Below are 22,021 nucleotides of genomic sequence, written 5' to 3' on the forward strand. Positions count from 1 at the left end.
TTGATATAAATCTCAGTTTATCCACTGATGGGTACCTGGATTGATTTTATATCTTCATTATTATGAACAGTCCTGCAATAAACATAGACATGAAGATATTTATCTGGTATGTTGATTTCATTTCATAAATATATATGAATTTCACATATATATTCAATAATGAAACTGCTGGGTTAGATGGTAAATGTTTACATTTTTAATGAACCTCCACACTATTCGTTATAATGACTGCACTAATTTACATTCCCACCTAGAGATAGGGTACAGCTGAATGGCAGACCATAAAGAAGGTGCAAGCAGGTGGCCAAGACCTCCTATAGTAATGCACACCCCTTGCCAGCATCATCACATCTATAGCGATCCCTCAGCAAAAGATAGCAGAAGCAACATTTCCATCTTATGATGGGATCAGGGATTACAATGGTGTGTTCTCTATAGTTCTAAGCTCACCAGCAGTTACCCTAGGACTTAAACTCAGGTCCCTCCTCTATACATCAACTTTTACTAAAATAATAGACAAGTGTACAAACTTCATAAAAGTCTACTTTCTTCTGCCATCAGTTTGAAAGACAGTCATAAAGATATCTTGGTTTGATTTCACCTGACACACTAATAATACGGTGCTGGTCACTGTCTCTTCTTTGATACCTATTTTCATCATTCCCTTTGAAAGGAAAGCTAAGCACTACATGGGGAATCATTATTAGTATTAAGCAGATCCAAGCAACAGAATCAATAATTCAAATCATAGAAGACCCTCCCCAGGTTCTCAGTGCAGTGGCTAGCAACACTCTGGGACATGGGCAGTGTTTGCCCGTTCCTGCAGCTCTTCCTCTCTTCACACTCATCCCATCCTTCCCTTTATCTTTTCTCTCTTCTTATGTGCTTTCTTGTCTCTGTGTCTTAGCTGACAATACTGTGTCCATACCTAACTCGGTTCTCTACCATTCCTTGGAGATGTAGCATGATCGTGAATTTTATGTCGGGTTATAAAGAACTCACATATTTGGTCAGACATTATTCTGGATGCTTCTGTGAGGAGTATTTGTATATTAGATAAACATCTAAATCAATAGGGAGTAAATAAGGTGACTGCTTCCTATATTGTGGTTGATGTCACTCTGTCATCTAATAAGCTAAAGACCTGGAAAGAACAAAGCCTGGATTTCTGAGCAAGAGAGACTTCCTCAGCATATAACCTTTGGCTTGAACCTTACACCAGCTCCCCAACCCCACTAATCTCCAGCCTGTGCCAGTCACCAGCCTCTATAATCACATGAGTCAAGTATTTATGAACCTTTTTCTCTACATGGACACAGCCTGTTAATCCTCTTCCCTGGAAAATCGTGACCCATACAAGTGGTAGGCTGAATATGTCACAATTTTATTCATAAGGATGAAACAACTCCAGTTATTTTTATTGTCTGAATTTTTACCTTGGCTTTGCTTGTGGCCTCAAATAGGAAGTAAACAATATCCACCCCTAAGATTATTTTCCCACTAGCAAGGCACATCTCAGGGCTCCCTGAGCATCATAAGAATTACCTGTGTACTGACAGCTGTTTGTTCTGGTTCTCCTTAGGAGGAGGTTCTTTCTCCTGCTGGAAATCTAAGGCAGCAGAACAGTCTGCTCCCTCCAGGGTCATAACAGTCTGTAATGTGCTCTAAGTCAGTATGCTCAGTCCTCTGAGAAACAGATTCAAAGGAGGCCCAGAACCACAAAGACTGGTTGGAGGGAGCTGGTGAGGGATGAGAGGTGCATCTGCTCTGCCTGCCATCTCTAGGCACCACCAACAGACAACAGGACAAACAGCTCCCATAGCAGACAGCTACGGACACCAGGAGTCTAAGGAGAAGGTGTGGTCAGGGCTTTATCCTTATAAGGCTATGTGGGAGAATATTCTCAAGTCTCTCCAAGATTTCAGCTGTTTTCTAAAAGATGGACAATCAAGTGTGCATTCTACTTGGCCACATTTCCACCATGTTCTTTGTTCATAGAAACTGTATCTTTTCAGATGCAAGGGGAAGGGTAATCTTCTCAGTGGAAGGTGGTCAAACAAATCTTGATCATTTTTCTTAAATGACTGTGCCACACAGTAAATTAGAGAATAACCTGTGTTATCCATAGATTAAAAAACCACCTCATTTAATGGTGTTTAATTCTATCTATGAAAAGACTTTCAGAAAACACACAATAAAACAATAATCATTACTTTGAAAAGCTAACACACAAAACCTACAAGTCATTCAAGATTAGATAATTTAGATAGATTTTAGATAATTCTTTTTAATATTTTATTTATTATTTTAATTTTATGTGTGTGAGTATATTGCCTGCATGTAGGTAGATGCACAGGTGCCCTTCAGTGCCTGTGCAGGTTAGAAGAGGGTGTCAGATCCCTTGGAACTGGAGTTACCTACAGTTGTTAGCTGCCATGTGAGTGCTGGGAATCGAGCCGGGGTCCTCTGCAAGAGCAGTCAGTGTTCTTAACTACTGAGCCATCTCTCCAGGCCCCCAATTTAAATAATTCTTACTAATACCAGTAACAAGACGAAGATACCTCTATCATTGTTATTACTTAGCATAATATTGGTGTTCTGGCTAAAGGTATAAGATTCATAAAAGTAAAACATTAAATGTAAACACTGAAAGAGAGAAATAAACTGCTACTATTTGAGGTTAATAAGATCCTCTGCACAAAATTTTCCTCAATAGTATATTTTTATTATTTTTTGAATTTTATTTATTATTATTGTTTGTGTATGATGTGTGTGGAGGTATATATGTGCCATAGCACACATGTGGCGGTCAGAGGACAACTTTGTGGAGTTGGTTCTCTCATTCCACCTTTATGTGCATTGTAGGGATTGACTAGGGTCATCAGGCTTATACGGCAAGTGTTTTAGCTGCTGAGCCATCTTGCTGATCCTCATGGATGTATATTAGAACAAATAAGAAATTCAGCAAGGGTGTGAGATATATCAATCTATGAAAATCAAGATCATTCTACCTCAACTATAATTAATTGGAAAATAGAGTGAATATCATTAACAATGACAGCACTAAAGTGTCCTCTTACATTCTACACAATTATAGGCCAAGGCACACTCTGCATAAAGCCACAGCATATGATGTTTTCTGTTCATATAAAATCTCACCTCCAAGAGGGTTGGGAGGTGGTTTGTTTTCTTCATCACTCTATCCCAGGGCTTATGACAATGAAAATAAAAGGAAAGCATGTCTAATGAATGAAGAATCAAGAATTGGTCCAAGAAAGAACCTTTGGGAAGCAACATTTTAATTTCTCTTGAAAGACAGACATCATAAACAGATGGGACATACATGTTTTTGGATGGGATTGACATTGTAAAAGTGTCAGTACTGCTTAAATTTATTCTCTGCAATACAAATAAGAATCTCAGCTAAAATTTTAGGTAAACTAAAGAACATCACTTGAAATATATATGAAAAACAAAAGTAAATGAATAGCAAAGTCACTTTTAAAATATAGAACAAAATGGGTGCATGCTTCATGGTGAGCCATAATAAAAACTGTGCTGGCAACAGCTGTGTGTGGTCCTGTGTGCAGTAATCACACAGACCAGCAAAACAGGACAGGATTCAGAAATGGACCCAAAACCATATAGACATAAAAACCAGGAACCATGTCTGGGCTGTCAACAAGACACTGATTTTAGATATACAGACCCACAGAGGTTGAAATTGGAAGGGTAGGAGAATACATTTCATGTGAAAATATCCAAAAGAGAGTGGAATGGCAATAACCAGGAGGGACAGGTTTTCCAAAGGGAACAAAGGACCTTGATCATTGCATGGAGAAAAATGAAGCTGGGTCCCAGAAAATTTACATTTGTGCTGAAGTAAGCATTCAGCTGTAAAGTAAACAATAAAGGTAATAGGATAAAATGAAGATCTTGAAGATCTAGGAATGGGGATGGAATTTTTAACCACAATCCCAACAGTATAAATCAGCAGGCCAAATATTAATAAAGATATAATTAACACATCTGCTCACCAGGGGCATAGTAAGCACAATGAAGAGAAAGCAGATATTCTGCAGGGTCATCTTTCCAATGTCAAAACAGAGGGAGTCACATCAGAATATTCAAGGAGCAACTGCAGGTCAACAAGAAAAGAAACCCTATAGAATGTAAGAAAATAGCATAAATGGACAAATCTTCAGAAACAGGAGTCTTGAAGACCAGTGGGAATATGGATACCTCCTCAAACTCACCAGTGAGGAGAGAAATACAAAATAAAACTATAAAATAACATGGTTTGGTCTCTGGCACAGCAAATAAATAGCAGTAAGGCTAGGCCTGTATTGGAGATGGGCCCTTGTGAGCTGCTGCTGTTGTTCTGGGGACATCCCTCATTGCTGTATAGTAATTTTCATGGCTGCTGTCAGGGCTAATCCTTCATTCTTGATCTTCAGCTACCAAACATCTAACAATGTTTTCTTTGACAGGTTGGAGTCACTCCCTACAACATGTGCTCTACTCTGGGAACAGGGACTAAAGCCTCAAAGTCCCAGCTATGCCTCCCTTAAGAACATCACTGACCAGAATACAGATAGCTGGTCATCTGTAGGTGCACGTTAAAACTTATCTCATTGATTATTGACAATATAAAAGAGAATGCAAGTTGAAGACGTTGGTTTCCACTGTAGAAAATGATAAAAACATGGTCAGCACCACACATGGTATATTAACAGAACCATAAGGAGACAACAAACAGCAGTGTGTATACTAATGGGAAAGGGAGTGGGACATACCACCCAGATCGCATACCTTAGAACAAACATGTATCAAAGCCCATGTGGAAGTCAAGTTCTCTGGAGCCAAAGTAGGGGTTTGTCTATTGGGATCAAACATATTAGGGTACATTGTCAGTCTGCCACAACCAAGATGGAGCTGTAGTTCCCTGTAGCCAAGGTCAAAAGAGGAAAGAAAAGCAATGCAAAAAGAAGTAGAATCTGGGGCCAAAGGGGCCTTTCACTAGCCCAAGCATCAATTTAGGTTAGTGTGTCTTCCTTCTGCCCTGAGTGCGTATCTACATTACTGTCTGACTGAAACCCCTAGTCCCCAGGCTGGCATCACACTGCCAAATTGTACTAGGAACATAGACCAGCAGGACCAGCATAATCATGCTTTTGTTTTATATTTTGAAAAGCACTGGGTAGAAGCTCCTCTGCAAGTAGCTGAAACCAGTTATTTTATATTTTGACGACTGGAGGATGTATTTCAGAGACAAAAATAAGAGGAAATTTAATGATTGCATGATACTGAATCTACACACAGTACAACAGAATTGGAGACTAACTTTGTGAAGCACAAAAATCAGAGAACTGTTCTGTTATTCTCACACATTCATACAAATATCATTTTCTGCTTATAACCTCTCCACTGCTTGCTGGATTAGATCCGATGGGTATGTTCAGGGAGTCTCTGCAAACTGGTGCAAATGTTCAGAAAGATGGTTTGCTGAATTATTCAAAGATCCTCATGAATGCAAGGTTTTCTATGACTCTTGCCCACTCTAAAGTAGCAGTTTGAGTTGATGTTCACCTGAAGATGACATTTTATTCACTGGATGAGTTTACACACAGGAACTAAAAACCTAAATCACTTTTCCTGAATCACGTCCTGAGACCTGGGGATGTTATAAGAATGTCTATCTGTACTCTTACAGCTTTCTAATAACTAAATATTAATTTAAATAATAGGGAAACACTGTTATTGGCTTCATCCTGAAAATAAGAATAAGGATTACAGTATCTAGACAAAATTTAATAATTCAAAATGGCTTTTATGTTCATAATGTGGTAAACTACCTGTTTGATAGGTTTCATATTCTGTGTTCCCTAGAGGCCAGTTCAGTTTCCAATGGATGCACTGAGCATCTGTGGAGGTACTGGGAGCCACCAAGGCCCATGGAAGAGATGTATGTAAGTTTGGAAGGCCAAACTGTGTTTCTCTGAACATGGAAAATGGCTGTGCCTTCCTGAAGGCTTTCCAGAAGAGGAGAATTTAGATCATTAACCCTCCTTCCTGGGAGAAGCTACTAAAGATGGGATCTGAGGCCTCCTGATCCCCCCCATGCTGGACTCTGTGCTTACAGACTTGGGGACTGACATTCTAGGCAACCACAAAGTAGAGGCCATTTATCACGTGGGCGACGGAGTAGCAAAATTGGACAGAATCTGGATTTAAAGTAACCTTGGGATTCTGGGGTTTGTTGGGAAGACATTTTGGGTATCATGTAAGGGCCTGGGAAGTGTGGAGTATGGGAGGAAGGGACACCTAGAGTGACCATGCCACTAAGACCGTGAGGACTGTGAAACCTGAAGGTTGGCTCAGAATAGGGAAGGCCATGCCTGCTCTCTTGTACGTGAGCCTCACACCCTGCAAACTTTACAGGATAGCAGATGTCTTAGGCAGAACAAAGAGTGAACGTTTTTGTTGAGAGCTAAGAGTTTAATTTACCTGAGTTGAATGTTTCTCTGTGGTACTTTGGCATGGATCTATTCATTCTGTCTTAGAGTTTCATGAGGCAGATAGTTCTGGCCTAGTTTTATTTTTTTAATTAAAAATGTTTTGAGGGGCTGGAGAGAGATGGCTCAGTGGTTAAGAGCACTAGCTGCTCTTACAGAAAACTGGGGTTTGATTCCCAGTACCCACATGGTGGCTAACAATTGTCTGTAACTCCAGTTCCAGGAGAATCCAACATCCTCTTCTGACCTCTGCGGGCATTGCACAACATGGGTGCACTTACATACATGCAGGCAATACACTCATACACACACACATGCACATGCACACACACACACACACACACAAATAATAAAATTTAAAAAGTATTTTAAGACAAGGTCATGCTACGTAGCCCAGGCTGGCCTTAAACTGAATCCTCTTGCCTTTAGCCTTTTGGAGGGTGGGATTTCAAGTATGTACCACTGCACTTGATTTCTGCTCTGGCTTTAGGGGAGGTTACTCACTAAGGCTCAGAGGTGCAGAGTTAATGAGAGTTGGCATTAGTTTCTTGTAGGCCTGACCCTATGGTCCATGCTTGCTCCAGACCTTCTTGTTCCAGGTGCCACTACACATTCTGAGAAGAGAAGGTACATAGGAGTTTGTTTATATTTTTTACAAGCTTAAAATAAACATTTAAATTAGAAATTCTAAGTGTTGTATTTGTAACCGTATAAAGGGAAAAAGGGAGATGATGGGAAAGACTACAGCTTTCTCCATTAAAGATGGATTACGGTACAGACCTACAAGGATGCTGGCCCACCCGTGTTTTTGGAGCAGCCTAGCTGTCCAGAGAGGTTGTCTTTGAAGAGGCATGTGAATGTCCCAATGCAGGTAGATATATCCTAGATTCTGCCCATGGACAGGGATACATACCTGGTGCTGTTGCCCCTTCATTTGGGAGTTAGGACAGGAACACCTACCTAAGTGAGACAATGGGTGACCAAGTGGCTCTGCTCATGGAGGCAAGTGTCCCGAGGCTGGGACACTCATATCCTGGTGCTACCTTGGCTACTTTACCATTCATTACAAGCTCTCTTAGGCCAGGAACCTCATATCCTGGTGCTACCTTGGCTACTTTACCATTCATTACAAGCTCTCTTTAGCCTAGCTCACAAAGACTGAGTGTTGAGAACCATACACTAGAAACCCAACTGCTGGTGTCTCCACGAAGCCTGGGTATATAGCCAAAACTCCGAGTGAACCAGGTCCTGGTCACATGCCCGAGGCCTCTTGAAGATAGCAGCATTTGTGTTTTTACTTTGCACCTTGGCCTTACATTTTCTAACAGATAAGGTCTTTGTTATCTTCAGACAGGAGACTATACTATATGACTCATATTTTAAAATTCGAGTTCATTCTTATGTACAGTCACCTCCACACCACAGGTATGTTGAAAGTGAATCCAGCATAGCAAATAATAAGGTACAAAGGATAATCTTGTGTTTTAGCACACTCAGGACTCTACGAATCTCTTAACATCTAAAAATATAAAATGAATTTAGTTTAATTTTGTTCTTCTGTACTACAGACTCAACTTTTTACCTAAGCACAGATTTCATGTTCAGATTATAAATCCTCTGGGAGACCCATCCTAATGAGGAATTTGCTCCTTTCCTCTTTGTCATAGTTGCATAAGTCACTGGTTGGTCAGGTAGCTTGTTGGATAGTTGGTTGTGTAGATGGGTAACTGGTTGGTTGAATGTTTGGGTAGGGTATCAGTTGGGTTACTGGCTAGTTGGATAGTTGGGTGATGAATGGTTGGCTATGCAACTAGCTGGTTCAGAGGGAGAATGCTTGATCAAGCAGTTGGAAAGTTGGTTGGGTAGGTAGCTGTTTGTATGGTTGGATATGTAACTGATTGGCTGAATGGCTGGGTGGTTGGTTGGATCATTGCGTGGGTAGCTGTTCCTTGTTCCTTCTTTATTTGTTTAGCCTATCATGCAGCTCACTTTATCTGTGATCTTTCTCTTGATCTTTGCATGACCTTTGCTCTGACTTTTTTTTTAATAAAAACTTTTAAAATTTTTTATTTATGTGTATGTGTATGCATGTACGTCTACTTGTCTATATGTGTACTACATGAGTTCAATGCCATGGAGGCCAAGAGGGTGTCAGATCTCCTGGAACTGGAGTTATACTGTAGTGAGCAGCCTGATATAGGTGGTGGGAACCAACCTGAGTCCTCTGCAAGAGCAGTAAATGATCTTAACCACTGAGCCATCCCTCCAACCTCTGCTCTGATTTATTCTCATAATAGTCATTTATCTATTCCTTCATGTCTTTATTTCCCATTCTGATTCCTTCCTTCTGCTGTAGGAGGCAATAGCTGGTAACCTTTTCATTTAAATATATTCTTATACAAATTTTATAAGTGTGTGTGTGCATTTTTAATTCATGGAAATGCTTCTCACTTTCCCCCAAATGTGTTAGTTTAGGAATCTGTCCTGATCCTATATGCCCATTCAATGTGCTGCTTCCAACAGCATCAGCAGCTACACACTGTAGCTTACCTTCCTTCCCTTAGAGAGACACTGAACAGCCCCTATGTCTGGTTGCCACAAATGGTGTTGATATAGGTATCTTCATATTGAAAGGGAACAGAAACAGCACACCTGAACAAAAAGTGGCCATAACAAGATATAGACCAAAGGGGCAGACCCCCAGTGATCCACTTCGGCCAATGGGGCCTCATATTCCACAGTTCCGTCATCTTCCAATAATTTGTTCAAATTTTGAATCACTAGTGGATTAAACCATTTATAAGGCAAAGGTGTGCTTCTCCTAGGTATTTTTCTATTCAGTTAAATGAATAGTAACACCAAGATTAATGATTACAGAGGAATACACAGGTATATTCAATCCACAGTAGGAGCTGTCCTGAGGACATCATATTGGCTCTTGGCTTTTCTTGGTGATCTGGTTTGATCTTCTAGTCTGCTCAGTGGATCAGTTTCCCAAGATGTAAAGTTATTGTTCTTTATTCTCTTTCTTATTATGAGATGTAAGCTTATACTTATCCAATTTTCTTCACTGAGGTTTGGTAAAAAAAGGAAATACTTGTTAGCTCTTCATCTTTACTTACGTATCTAAACACTATATTTATGACATTCTTGTTGTTCCCTGGCACTTGCAGAGACCATGCTGATCATTTCTGTTATCAACTCTTGGGAATATCAGAGTAATGTGTTTACAAAACACAAAATCAAGGGGCTGGAGAGATGGCTCAGCAGTTAAGAGCACTTGCTGCTCTTACAGAGGACTTGAGTTTGATTCCTAGCACCCACATGGCAGCTAACAACCATCTGTAACTTCAGTTCCAGGGGATCTGATGCTCTCTTCTGACCTCCATGGGCATTGCACAACATGGGTGCACATACACATATGCAGGCAATATAATCATACCCATAAAAATAATAAAAACAATTTAAATTAAAAAATACCCACAAAATCAAGATGGAAAGATATCCCATGCTGTATATGTGGGAAGGCTGAAGGTAGAATGGGCACAAGGAGCTGCTGTGTCCACAGACACAATGATATCTAAGCCTCTGCTGTGTTGAGCAGCAGAAGCTCAGAGAAAAGCTTTTCCAAACTGCCTCATTACCCAGGCTTCAGCATTGAAACCCACAGTTGGGAGCATAAAGCATTTGGAGAAGAACTATTTCAGTATGGCTTTTTGGCTAGGCAAAGGCAAAGGCAAAGGCAAAACTCTATTATGTGGTGGTTGAAGTTGTGATAATATATCACGACCTAGTGGGGTGCTCCTCTGGGCACTGAGTTGCCTCCATAGGTCTCATATGTCTCATGGGTTGCATCCATAGGTCTCAGGCCTGAAGGCTGTCACATCACATCATCATGCATTGTTGAACTGAGTGGACCCTGGAGGAGGAAGTGTGGGTGTGGGGATAAGCTATTTCCAGCCATGTAGAGGCAGGAGCAGAAGGGGCTTGCCAAGGTTTTCTTTTCAGCAGCAGATGGTGATGGGACCTGGGAGGAAATGGGGTCTGCTACCAGCAGGAAAATAAGGAATAACTAGCCCCAGGTCCCCTGGGTTCTAGAAGTGGTCTTGGCACAAGCCTGGACTGAACCATTTGGGTACTCTGCAAGGTATGGTCTACATACCTGTTTATACCAGGATTCTTTAGGCAGCTGTCTGTGCAGTTCTGATTAGTGCCTCACTCCCAAAGAAGCAGAGACCTATGTCCCCTCACTGTCATATGCTGAAGCCAAGGGTCTGAATTCCTTGAGTTTAGGCATAGACACTTGGGACATCATGGGTGGGCCTTGAAGGAGTGAGGCAGGGAACACTGACAGAGACCTTCCAGAGCTTTTCTGTGGTGATGCTGCTGCTTCTGTCAGGGTCCCTAGTAACCTGGAGGGCTCAAACTCCCTGAAAAGCTCCAGCATGAAGAATCTATTGTCTGTTGGGGACAAGCATTGGACTCTGGCAATTATCAGTCTGTCTTGCCCTTGGGAGCTGTGGCCTCAGCAGCTAGCTCCATTTATAGCTGTAAAAGTGCCTATATCAGGAGACCTCAGAAATTTGCATGTAATAACACATACATTCTTCAGGTAAATTGATGCATTTCAGATTCACAAGACCTTTAAATCTCATAAGACCCTGCAAGATGGACATCTTGGCACCCATGGAAATGGCAAAGGAAGCTGAGGACCAGTAATTGGAATACAAACCCACAGCCGGGGAGCACTCAGGTAGGTATGCCCTGCCTCTGTACTGGATTGTCTCATCTGAAATCAAGAGTTACCAAATAACTCTGTTCCTGGAGGGGGCTTTATAGAGATGAAATGATCTGATTTTACTTGTAGAAAGATGAAGCCATGTTTTATAACAGGGGGGAAAAAAAGCTGACTAGTTCAGTGGCTTGGAATTACTCTGAACTAGTGGAGAACTGTTAGCATCTAGTCTGAACCCTGTCAGAAACCAGTATATGACACTCTGTACAGGTCATTTTATTCCCAACTGCCATGTTGGCATGTGGCCTCTGGACTGGGAGGCCCTCGTCTACTGTGGCTGTTTGTTAAAGGTCAGGGAAAAATGGTTACAAAATGGGGCATGACTGTTATGTCACATTACTAGGAGCCTGAAGTAAAATATTCTCCAACTAGGGGCTAGATCAGGGGCTGTGGAGAAGGCATACCTGGACAATTAATTGTAACACAACTCAGGGCAGCTTTGGTTGGACATCAGGGCAACAGACCAGCCTGAGGCCTCCAAGGGGACCAGCCTGAGGCCTCCTTGGAAGGACCAAAGAGGGAAGTCCACTGAGGAAAACAGAGACTGTCATCTAGGGAGGAGGTAAGGGAGGGAAAGAGCCAAGGAAGAGGGGAAAGCAAGATGAAGAGAGGTATATCCTGGAAGAAATTTCAGGTAGTGCTACCAAGAGAAGTACCTGGAGGCAGGCAAAGTGAGGCTAGGAGAAGGGGCAGCACAAACAGGCAGACAAGGCTCCGTTCTTTCCTATCTGTCCCTTCCTTCTCATTCTGACCCAGAGCTTTGAACTGAATAGGGTCTCCCCAGATCCGTGAGGCTGGGACTCTGAGACCTCAAGAAGCTGAGAGAGGCAACAATCTCAGTCCTTGAACTGCAGGAAGCTTCAGCAGCTCTTGAAGCTCTGATGAGACGTTTCAAGACCCCAAGCAGAACACCTGGCTTGTGACCCACAGTGACTGTCAAGTGGTAAACAGTGTTGTCTTAAGCACAGTATTTGTGGTCATTTGTTAGACAGCAGAAGAAAAAGTAGAATAATACAGCACTGAATGGTTTGGGAGATATGTAACCCCCTTGGAGCTCCACAAGCTTCATAGATATGCTTGGAGGAGGTTAAATGTATTTATTTATCAGGTTTTCAAAATACAGTGCCCTGGGACCAGAGGACCTTACAGGACACTGTGGCCGTATAAGGTGACAAGGGGACATCAGAATGAATCAAGCGGGCACTGGTATGTGGGACTCAGCACAATTCAGTTATGGAAATAGCAATGCTGGGCACCAGCACCAGCCCTACTTGTACTGTTACAGTTTAATTTATTCAAATGTAATACCAAAGCCACAGGATTCAGTTTAATATGAACAAACTTAAAAAACACTGGGATTGTTTTTTGGGGGGAAGCATCATTACCATTAGCAACTTCATAAAAATTCCCATATTACTTAAGTGCTTCTTTTCTGTCTTCTCAAAGTGTAGAAATTACATGGGCTGTATGCATAGTCTGCAACATTGTAGGAGATAAACTGATCTCATTGCTATTAACTTTAATCACAGTGGGATAAAAAGATTAGCCATTTTTACACCAACATATTACAGAGAAGATTTATTTGTTTTGTTTTCTATAAGATGTGTTTTCTTGTTTCGAATTAGAATTATACAAAAGTAATGAATTCTGATTACCCTACCTGCTTTATGGTTTCCCAATTCTTTAACCTTTATTTTTTTATTATTTTATTTATTATTTTTATTTTTCATGTGTATGAATGGATTGCCTGCATGTGTATAAGTGTACTCATGTCATGCAATATCCAAAAGAGGGTGTCAGATCCCCTGGAACTGGAGTTACAGATGGTTGTTAGCTGCCATGTGGGTGGTGGAAATCAAACCCAGGTTCTCTCCAAGTGCAGCCAGTGCTCTTAACTGCTGAGTCATCTCTCCAGCCCCTCTTTTACCTTTATTTCATTTTATTTTTTGCAGAACTAATGTCTATCTCTGTATAGGTACTCAGAGGTTGTCACTGATGAAATGAAGGGCAGGAATTAGGAAAGAAGTCCTCAAAGTCGTCTCATTTCAAAATTAGAAACAGTGCTTAAACATTACCAAGATAACATGTTGCAGAGATTAAAACTGAGAAGCATATTAAGTCAGAAACAGAAGACACTGAATTCTGAAAACCTGATAAATGCATTTAGCCCCCCAAACACACCCATGAAACATTCAGACGTAAACCTTAGCCACAAAGTGTCGTGCACAGTTCCAAGGGGGTTTCACATTCCCCATAAACCATTCAGCATTGTATAATTACAAACTGAGGTTTGAATTAATTCACAGCTACAGATTAGGTACAAGTGTTCTGATTTTAGCCCATCATTCTTAAACATCTTTCCTATCATTCACAACCTAACCCCCTCCACCTCTTCTGAAGTTGTTAAAAATCAGCATCGATTATACAAAAGAATAGATTTTATGTCATTTGCATCCCTGCATACAGTGTACTCTGGTCATATTCACCCTCCTATAACCATCCCTGTGGTCTCTTTCCTTTCTACTCACCCTTTCCACTTTCATGTATTTACGATCAGGAGACTGGAAGCAGAAGTGTCACAAAGTAAAACCAAACTTTATGAAGCTGAGTCTAAAGAAAGTCTGAAATCAAGTGAAGGGCTCACAAATTAGAACCTCCTCCCATCAACACTCCATTAATTTTTTGGACAAAATGATATAAATCAGGGGTGTTCACTGGATAAAGATGTGTCTTGGGCCACACATAAAATACACAAAATACTAACAAAAACTGATGCACACAAAAAGGTCTGTATATAATTTTCATGATATCTACCACCACAGATAAGAAAAATGTCCTCACATAATAACCCTGATTGTGTACCACCCTATACTGAAAGTCTTTTAAAATCATCAAGTAGGTTCAAAGTTTTAACTTAAGTATTATAAAACCTCATTGATTTTCTTATTATAAAAGTAAAAGAGGGTAACACAAGACTACTAGGCTATCTGACTTTGCATTGATAGCCTAATACATCAGGATCTGGTTTGATAGTAGCAATTCTCAGCGAATTGTTAAGTTTCTAATCAGATATTTTGGTTCTAATCTTGCTCTTAATGTGCTCTACTCTTGAAAATATTTGCTCACTTATGTAGGTGCTACCATAAATAAGGTGTGATTGTGAAGTGAGGGATATTTGTCTCTGTGAAACAGGACCTACAAAAGGCTAATAAAAAGACATGATAAAAATTTTCTTTGTTAGGTGTGGTGGCACACATCTTTAATCCCAGCACTTGGGAGGCAGAGGCAGGCAGATTTCTGTGAGTTTGAGTTTAATCTGTTCTATATACTGAGTCCCAGGTCAGCCAAGGCTGCAGAGTGAGACCCTGTATCAAAAAAAACAAAAAAAAAAACCCCAAAACACTTTTTGTTCCTCCTTTAAGTTGAATGCCAGACTGAAGTTCTACGTATACTGTTTGAAAATTGGCAGGTAACACATTTACGTCAACTGAAAATAGAGTCCCAAATATACCACAATACCCTGGATAGCCAAAACAACCCTGAGCACAAAGAACAATGCCAGGAGGATTACCGTACTAGACCTCAAACTATATTACACAGACATAATCATAACAACAGCATGGCATTAGCACAAAAATAGACTTGGAGATCAATGGAACAAAACAGAAGACCCAAACATGAATGCACCTAATTACAGCCACCTGATAGTTGACAGGGGTGCCAACAAATGGTGCTGGCAAAATTGGATCTCCATGTGTAGAAGAATGCACTTATATCCACACCTACATCCTTGCACAAAACTCAAGTCCAAATGAATCACGGACCTGAATGTGAAACCTGAAATGCTGAAACTGTAAGAACACATAGGCAGAACACAAAAGATATAGGTGAAGAAAAGGACTTTCTAAATCAGACATCAGATGCTCAGAAATTAAGGTCAACAATCAACAAACTGGTGCAATCACTGTGGAAATCAGTATGGAAAACTCTTAAAAAACTAAAAATAAATCTACTATATGATCTGGTCATACCACTCCTTGGCATGTACCCAATACACTCACCCTACTGCAGAGATACTTGCACAGCCATGTTTATTGCTGCTCTTTTCACAATAGCTAAGAAATGGAAACAACCTAAATATTTCTGAACTGATGAATAGATAATGAAAATGTAGTACATTTATACAGTAGAGTTCTACTTGGTAGTAAAGAAAAATGGAATCATGAAATTTGCAGGTAAATGGATACTACTAGGAACTGTATTACTAAATGAAGTAACAGACTCAGAAAAGCAACATATGTTCTCTCATTTGTGGGTCTTAGCCTCAAATCCCTAGGTATGAGTATATATCCTGATGTAACCACAGAAGCTAGGAAAATGGAAACGAACCATGGGTAAAGAAGAAGTTTGAGAGGGGGGAGAGTAGGAGACAGATATTATTAAGGGGAAAATGGGGAAAAGTGGGGGTACTTTAACTGGGGAGGGAGTAGGGAGGGTTATACAGGGAGACAGTGAGGAGAGATAAATAAAGCTTAGCTGGTATGAAAAATCAGAGGGAAATGTATCATCAGTTCAAAGTCCTACTGAAAAATATGAATACAATAAATATTATTAGTGCATGTGTACAGCTGAAGACAATATAACAAAAATACAGTACTAGGCAGCAGAGAAACCTCCCTTCAAGTTGCTGGTCAGGGTAGCCCAAGAGGCTCCCAAAATGACACAGGCTATTGCCACAGCCCTTCACTGATTTCCAGAATTTGAAGGTAAGACCTTATTGCTGAAAAACAGGCCACATTTTGGACAAAGGACTTGGAGCAACAACTGCAACTAACCTGGATGCCACCTCACCTCAGGCTAGCTCTCATGGTCTTAGACCATACTATACAAGCTGCCAGGGGGAAAAAAAAACAATCAATGGTCCTACCCAGCTGTAAAGCGTAACAAACAGCAATGACTGGTTCAGGAACATCTTGCAATTGGTGCAGCAGTGGAACTTTTATCTTGGGTGTAATCAACAGATGCCTAGTTAGAATTAAGACCCATTCAATGGGAAGGAATTCCTGTGTAGTACTGTAAACATAGCCAAATACACGTGGCTGCAGAGGTCATAGATTCTAGAAAAAAACCCTACTTTTGCCACATCCCTAGACTAATGTAATTTCTTACTTTATTTTAAATATGCATCCTCATATTTACAGACAAGTGTACCTTTCATCCTTCATCGAAGAAGCTTCTTTTTGCAACAGATGGAGACTATTACAGTCCCAGAACTTGTCAGATGCAGAGAATAAGTATCAGTGAGATACTCAACCTTAAGTGAAGGGATGTATCTGGGGATTTGGGGGTGATATAAAAGGTGGGCTTCCCTTCCTTTCCTCTCCTACAAACTGGCTCTGTGTACTGACCTGCTAGGTGGGTGGACTGCTGAAGCCACTGCAGTCATTCCTGTGAAGCCACACAGTGCTCAGGCTATTTCTGTAAGATGTGTCCATCCTCATCAGTGGAAGAGCACAAATGTTCTGCCACTTCTTAAGTATGCATGGAGCAGATCCTGACAATGGTCTGAAAAGATTAAAAGGATTTACCCAGATTCACTCCTGAGAAGACACCATATCTCAAAATCCAAAACCAAGAAACCAAAAATGTATCTTTTGTATCAATAGAAAAAGCCTAGACTAAATTCACATGGAATTTCACAGTATGCTGAACAGCAAAAAAAAAAAAAAAAAAAAATCTGAAAAAAGAACAAATTGGGGGTTTACATTACTGACTTAAGAACTTACTAGACACCTACAGTCATCAAAACAGTGTGAAACTGGCATAAAGATAGACATATTGTACCACTGCAATGGAGAAAGTCAGAGTAAGCCTAACATATAAGTTTATGACAAGAGTGCCAAGACCATTCTCTGGGGAAAGGGACAGTCTCTTCATAGTCCTTGGAAAGTAGACATTCATGGGGCTGGAGAGATGGCTCAGCAGTTAAGTGCATTGGCTGCTCTTGCAAAGAACCAGGGTTCAGTTCCCAGCACCTACATGACAGCTAATAACTGTCCCTAACTCCAGTTCCAGGTAATCTGATACCCTCTATTGATCTCCATGGCATCACATAACACAGGTGCACTTACACACACGCAGGCAATATGCTCATACACATAAAATAAAAAATACAATAAAATATTTAAAAAGTAGACATTCACATGTAAAAGAATAAAATGGAGCCTTACATAATACCATATATAAAAATTAATTCAGGATGGATCAAAGATTTAAACATGTAAGTTAAAATCTAAAACTCTTACAAGAAAATACAAGATAAACGTTTTTATGACATTGGATTGGCTCTGAGTTCTCATATATGACAGCAGAAGTACAGGGAATAAAGGGGAAACTAGACAAGTTGGGTTTCATTAGAAATGAAAACTTTAATGGATCAAAGAAGACTACCAGGAGAGTGAAGAGGAAAGCTTTGGAAATTGGAGAAAATATTCCCAAATGATATATGTGATAAAGGATTAATATCCATAATACACAAAGAACTCATGTAATATGACATTAAAAGCCAAACAGCCCAATTCAAAAATGGGCAATAACTGGAGGAGACACTTCTCCAAAGAGATACAGACAGCCACTGTCATGTGCAATGATGCTCAACATCATTAGTCACTAGGAAATGAAAGCAAACAGAAACAAGAAACACCATGAGACCACGTCACACACACTAGGATAGCTATTATCAAGAAAATGGAAAATTACAAGTGTTGGGGAGGTGAGAAGAAATTGGCACCTTGTATACGTTTGATGAAACAAAATGATGCTGTTCCAGTAGAAAATGGTCTGACATTTCCTCAAAAGTATGAACACAGTTACCATCTAATCAGCAATTCTTTTACCAAGAGGAATGAAGAGCAATGTCCATACACAATCTTGTCCATTCATGCTCTTGGCAGAACTATTCAGAACAGGCAGAAGGTAGAGAAAACTTAAGTGTCTGAACATATAAAATGTGATGTATGCACACTCAATGCAGTGCTCTTTAGCACAGAAGAACCAGGAATGGTGAGAGTTGTACCCTGGTGAGGACTCACTCACTCCAAAATGACTAAGACGAGGAATTTTGTTATGCATATTTTATCACAATAAAACTATTATTTTTGTAGATAGAGATAATGCTTACTAAAATGTTATATCAAGTGTCTGATATTTTTAAAACTCAGCAATATTAAAAATTGGTGACTGCTCCTATGACAAAAAAACAAACAAAAAAACCCAACAAAAATAACAGGCTCTTGAAACTCTAATGACTGTAAGAGAGGGAAAATAAGAATAAATTAGGCTATAATGGAACTGTTTAAACATTTTGGTTTAAATACCCCTTTGGAACTTTGTGATACCCATAGAGAATTTAAAAAAATTACTGTGTTTGTGTATGCATGAGTGTGTATGTATGCACATGAGTGTGGGTACATGCATGTCAGTGTACGTGTGGTCAGAGAACAACTTTCAGTAGTTGGTTCTTGCCTTCCCCGTTATGCAGTCTCTCTTGTTTCTGGTGCTGCACGAAACTTCAGACAAGCTGGCCTCTGACCATCTAGGCAATTCTCCTGTCTCTGCCTCCCATCTTACTATAGGAGTGCTAGATATGTACTATGACATCAGCTTTTACTTGGGTTCCAGGATTAAAACTCTGGTCGTCGGTACTAGCAAGCACTAGTACTTACTGCACCAATAAAGCATTCTTAAAGATCTTTAGACGCAAGGTGATTTGTGATTTTTTTTATCAAAATACATAATAATTTCAACTATACAGTTTACTTAATGTCAATTTTTTATTGTTACAGGCACCAGAAAAACAAGTTTTATGTAGTAATTAATTTAAGACAGGTGTAACAATAGTTAGCTTATAGTAGTTTATAGGAAGTGAAAGTTTTCTATTTTATCTCAGTTTCTCATTTAAAGTCTCAGATGATACATAAACATAAGAATAAATAATAAGGTAGAAATATCTTCAAAGTCCCAAAGAAAGTGAATCTTTGAGTATGAACTCTCAGGCTATGCCACATCTGTATCTTATGTCTTCTTGTTCCATATTAGCTCTTCTTCATGAGACACTGATTTTACTCACTGTTTTTCTCAGGAAGGATATGTGTGATCCAATAGTTAAAGAAAGCTAAGATTACTTTGGCATGCTCTGGAAGGCAAAAACAAAAACAAAGCAAACAAAAAATAAAATAAAACAAAGACAAAGATAAATAATAAATTATGTCATAGATTTTAGCTCTTGGGCCCAGAGAAAACCCTCAAATATTCTAATAAAATGCAATCTTGATATAAAAATGCTGCTGAAAGTGACTCAATACAAACTGAAATGGAAAGGAAATAGAAGTTTATGTCAAAGACGGAAGTAGAATTCTAAGTGGGAAACACTAAGGAGTTGCTTAGCCTTTGGCTTTCACAAAGCAGTGCTGTGCTAGGGCATCCAGAACAAACTGCCAGGGAGACAATGTGTGCATCTGTGCATCCAATACCACCTGCCAGCTTTCAGTTCCTACCTGAGAGAACTGTAGCCTGAGTCAAGCTTTTCCTCAAACGTCAAGCTTTATAGTCACCTGGGCTACATGTAATCGCAATCTATAGATCGCAGCTAAACACTCCTGCTAGTTTAGCTATGGAGAATACAGGCCAACCCTACGGTTGGAGGCAGTGGGCAGAGCAGAGGGGCCCCTCCACAAGTTCCCTCAGACCCTAGGGCTGTCTTGGATCTGTTCACTGCTGCTGCTATGGGTATGTTACTTTCAACCCAGGCAGTATCCTGGAGCCCTGGTGCTGAGGAAAAGGGTCCGACTTTCCCTTCATTCCACAGAAGCCCTCTGAGAGCCTCCCAACACTCTTCTGCCCACGGACAAGGTGTCAGACCTCTGTAAACTTTTCGTCTGTAAGGATGATGAAAGTGAACTTCCACACGGTGGATAAAGGGAGAGCTGAATGCAGAAATGCCTACTTCACTCCTTAGTGCCTGAGAGTGACAGCAGTCAGCTCAGCAAATGGCAGCCCTGACTCTCAAATGGGTCTGTGGCAACAATGTAGTAGTACACCTGTGTGGTCCTAAGTTGAGAAAGCAACGAACTTTTGAAAGGTGTCTTGGGCCTGGTTCAGTTAAGCTTCTATGACTTAGGAAAAGAATTACTGAGCCAGTGGAGAGAGAAAGGAGCTGTGACAGGCAGAAAACACTGTATCCGCTTTTAAGTTCAGTCCTTAGAGATGACGGATAGACACAGCTGCTCTATTTCATAAGCTAGTTTTGTGAAGAAAAAAACCTAATGGCCAAAGCATTATATAGGCCAAATCTCATAGATAAACCTAATATTTGAGAAAAAAGTTTCATCATTTATAAAATTTTATTTCACAAGTAGCTTAACATGTAGAAGCACTTTTTTTTTAGTCATCAGAATGAGGTTTTAATTGAAAAAAAAATATTAGCATTAAAATGGCTAACCCAGTAAAACGACAGGAATAAGGACAGGTGAAAGCGCAGGCCAACTGAGGTATCGTTTACGTACTGTGATCTCCATTCTAAGAGTGTAATTCACTAATATCGCGCACATTTGTTGGGACTATGACCACAATTCCACAATTCAATCAGAACATTTTCTTTCTTTCTTTTTTTTTGAGATTATTTTTTAAAATTTTTTAATTTTTTTAATGTTTAATAACTACATGATTAGACGCATTTCATTACAGCTTTAACATATTCAGTAACACACTCCAGAGCAAGAGTCCATCTCTTTCATGGATGGCTGTAAGTTTCTAGGTTCACAGTTGAGTTAATAAAGTTATACAATATTGAACTCAGTATAAGCCCTGTAAGACATAAAACTGAATGACTTTTAACCTTTAAAAAAGATCTCCATTTAAGTGCATATCCTAGTCTGTGCTCAGAGGGAATTGGTTTTATAGAAAGAGGTTCATGTATAAGTTTTAGTTTCATTAACTGCTTATGGTAAATGAGTTTGTAAATAAAACTTGTCCTGTAATCTTTTTTAAAAAATATTTATTATTTTCATTTTTTTATATGTATGAGTGTATTACTTATATGTAGGTAGGTGCACCTGTGTTGTACAATGTTCATGGAGGTCAGAGAAGGGTGTCAGAGCTCCTGGAAATGGAGTACCAGATGGTTGTTAGCCATCATGTGGGTGATGGGAATTGAACCTGGGTCCTCTGTAAGAGCAGCCAGTGCTCTTAACTGCTGAGCCATCTCTCCAGTCCCACTGCCAGTAATCTTAAGGCAGAACCAGTGACTTTCACAATACAGATTCTGGCTTCTAGCAGTCGCCTATACTCTAAACCCATTTCAGGACACACACATGAAGTTCTAAAGTACCAGAAATACATAACAGTTTAGAAACTTAAATTCAAAAATTTAAATTTAGTCTCATAAAAAGTTTATATTCATTTAATTCAATAAATCCAACTTTTATAGTTATTATTTTTTAAAATTTTTATTTATTATTTTTATTTTATGTGTATGCATGTATTGCCTGCATGTAGGTAAGTGTACCTGTGTCGTGCAATGCTCACAGAGGACAGAAGCGGCTGTCAGATCCCCTAGAACTGGAGTTATAGACAGTTGATAGCTGCACATGGGTGCTGGGATTCGAACCCAGGTCTTCTGGAAGAACAGCCAGTGTTCTTAACCACTGAGACA

At 39.9% G+C, this 22,021-nt stretch overlaps 1 protein-coding gene across 8 annotated transcripts in view; it reads right to left on the minus strand.

Annotated features, from left to right (window-relative positions):
- Window positions 1–22,021, minus strand: part of Erich1 (glutamate rich 1) — a 176,028-nt gene that overhangs the window by 73,293 nt on the left and 80,714 nt on the right. Inside the window, exon 6 of one of the 8 annotated variants that reach the window (XM_029562218.1) lies at window positions 16,719–16,875. The exons of 6 other annotated variants lie outside the window; for them this stretch is intronic. In XM_029562218.1, coding sequence (XP_029418078.1) covers window positions 16,811–16,875 — 65 coding nt within the window. In that variant the 3' untranslated portion in view covers window positions 16,719–16,810. Of the gene's footprint in view, window positions 1–16,718; window positions 16,876–19,128; window positions 19,505–22,021 lie in introns of those variants that run through there. One more of the 8 variants, XM_008830453.3, reaches the window with a different exon arrangement.

This window comes from Nannospalax galili, unplaced genomic scaffold, assembly GCF_000622305.1.
Source record: "Nannospalax galili isolate Female #2095 unplaced genomic scaffold, S.galili_v1.0 scaffold134, whole genome shotgun sequence".
NCBI lineage: Eukaryota > Metazoa > Chordata > Mammalia > Rodentia > Spalacidae > Nannospalax > Nannospalax galili.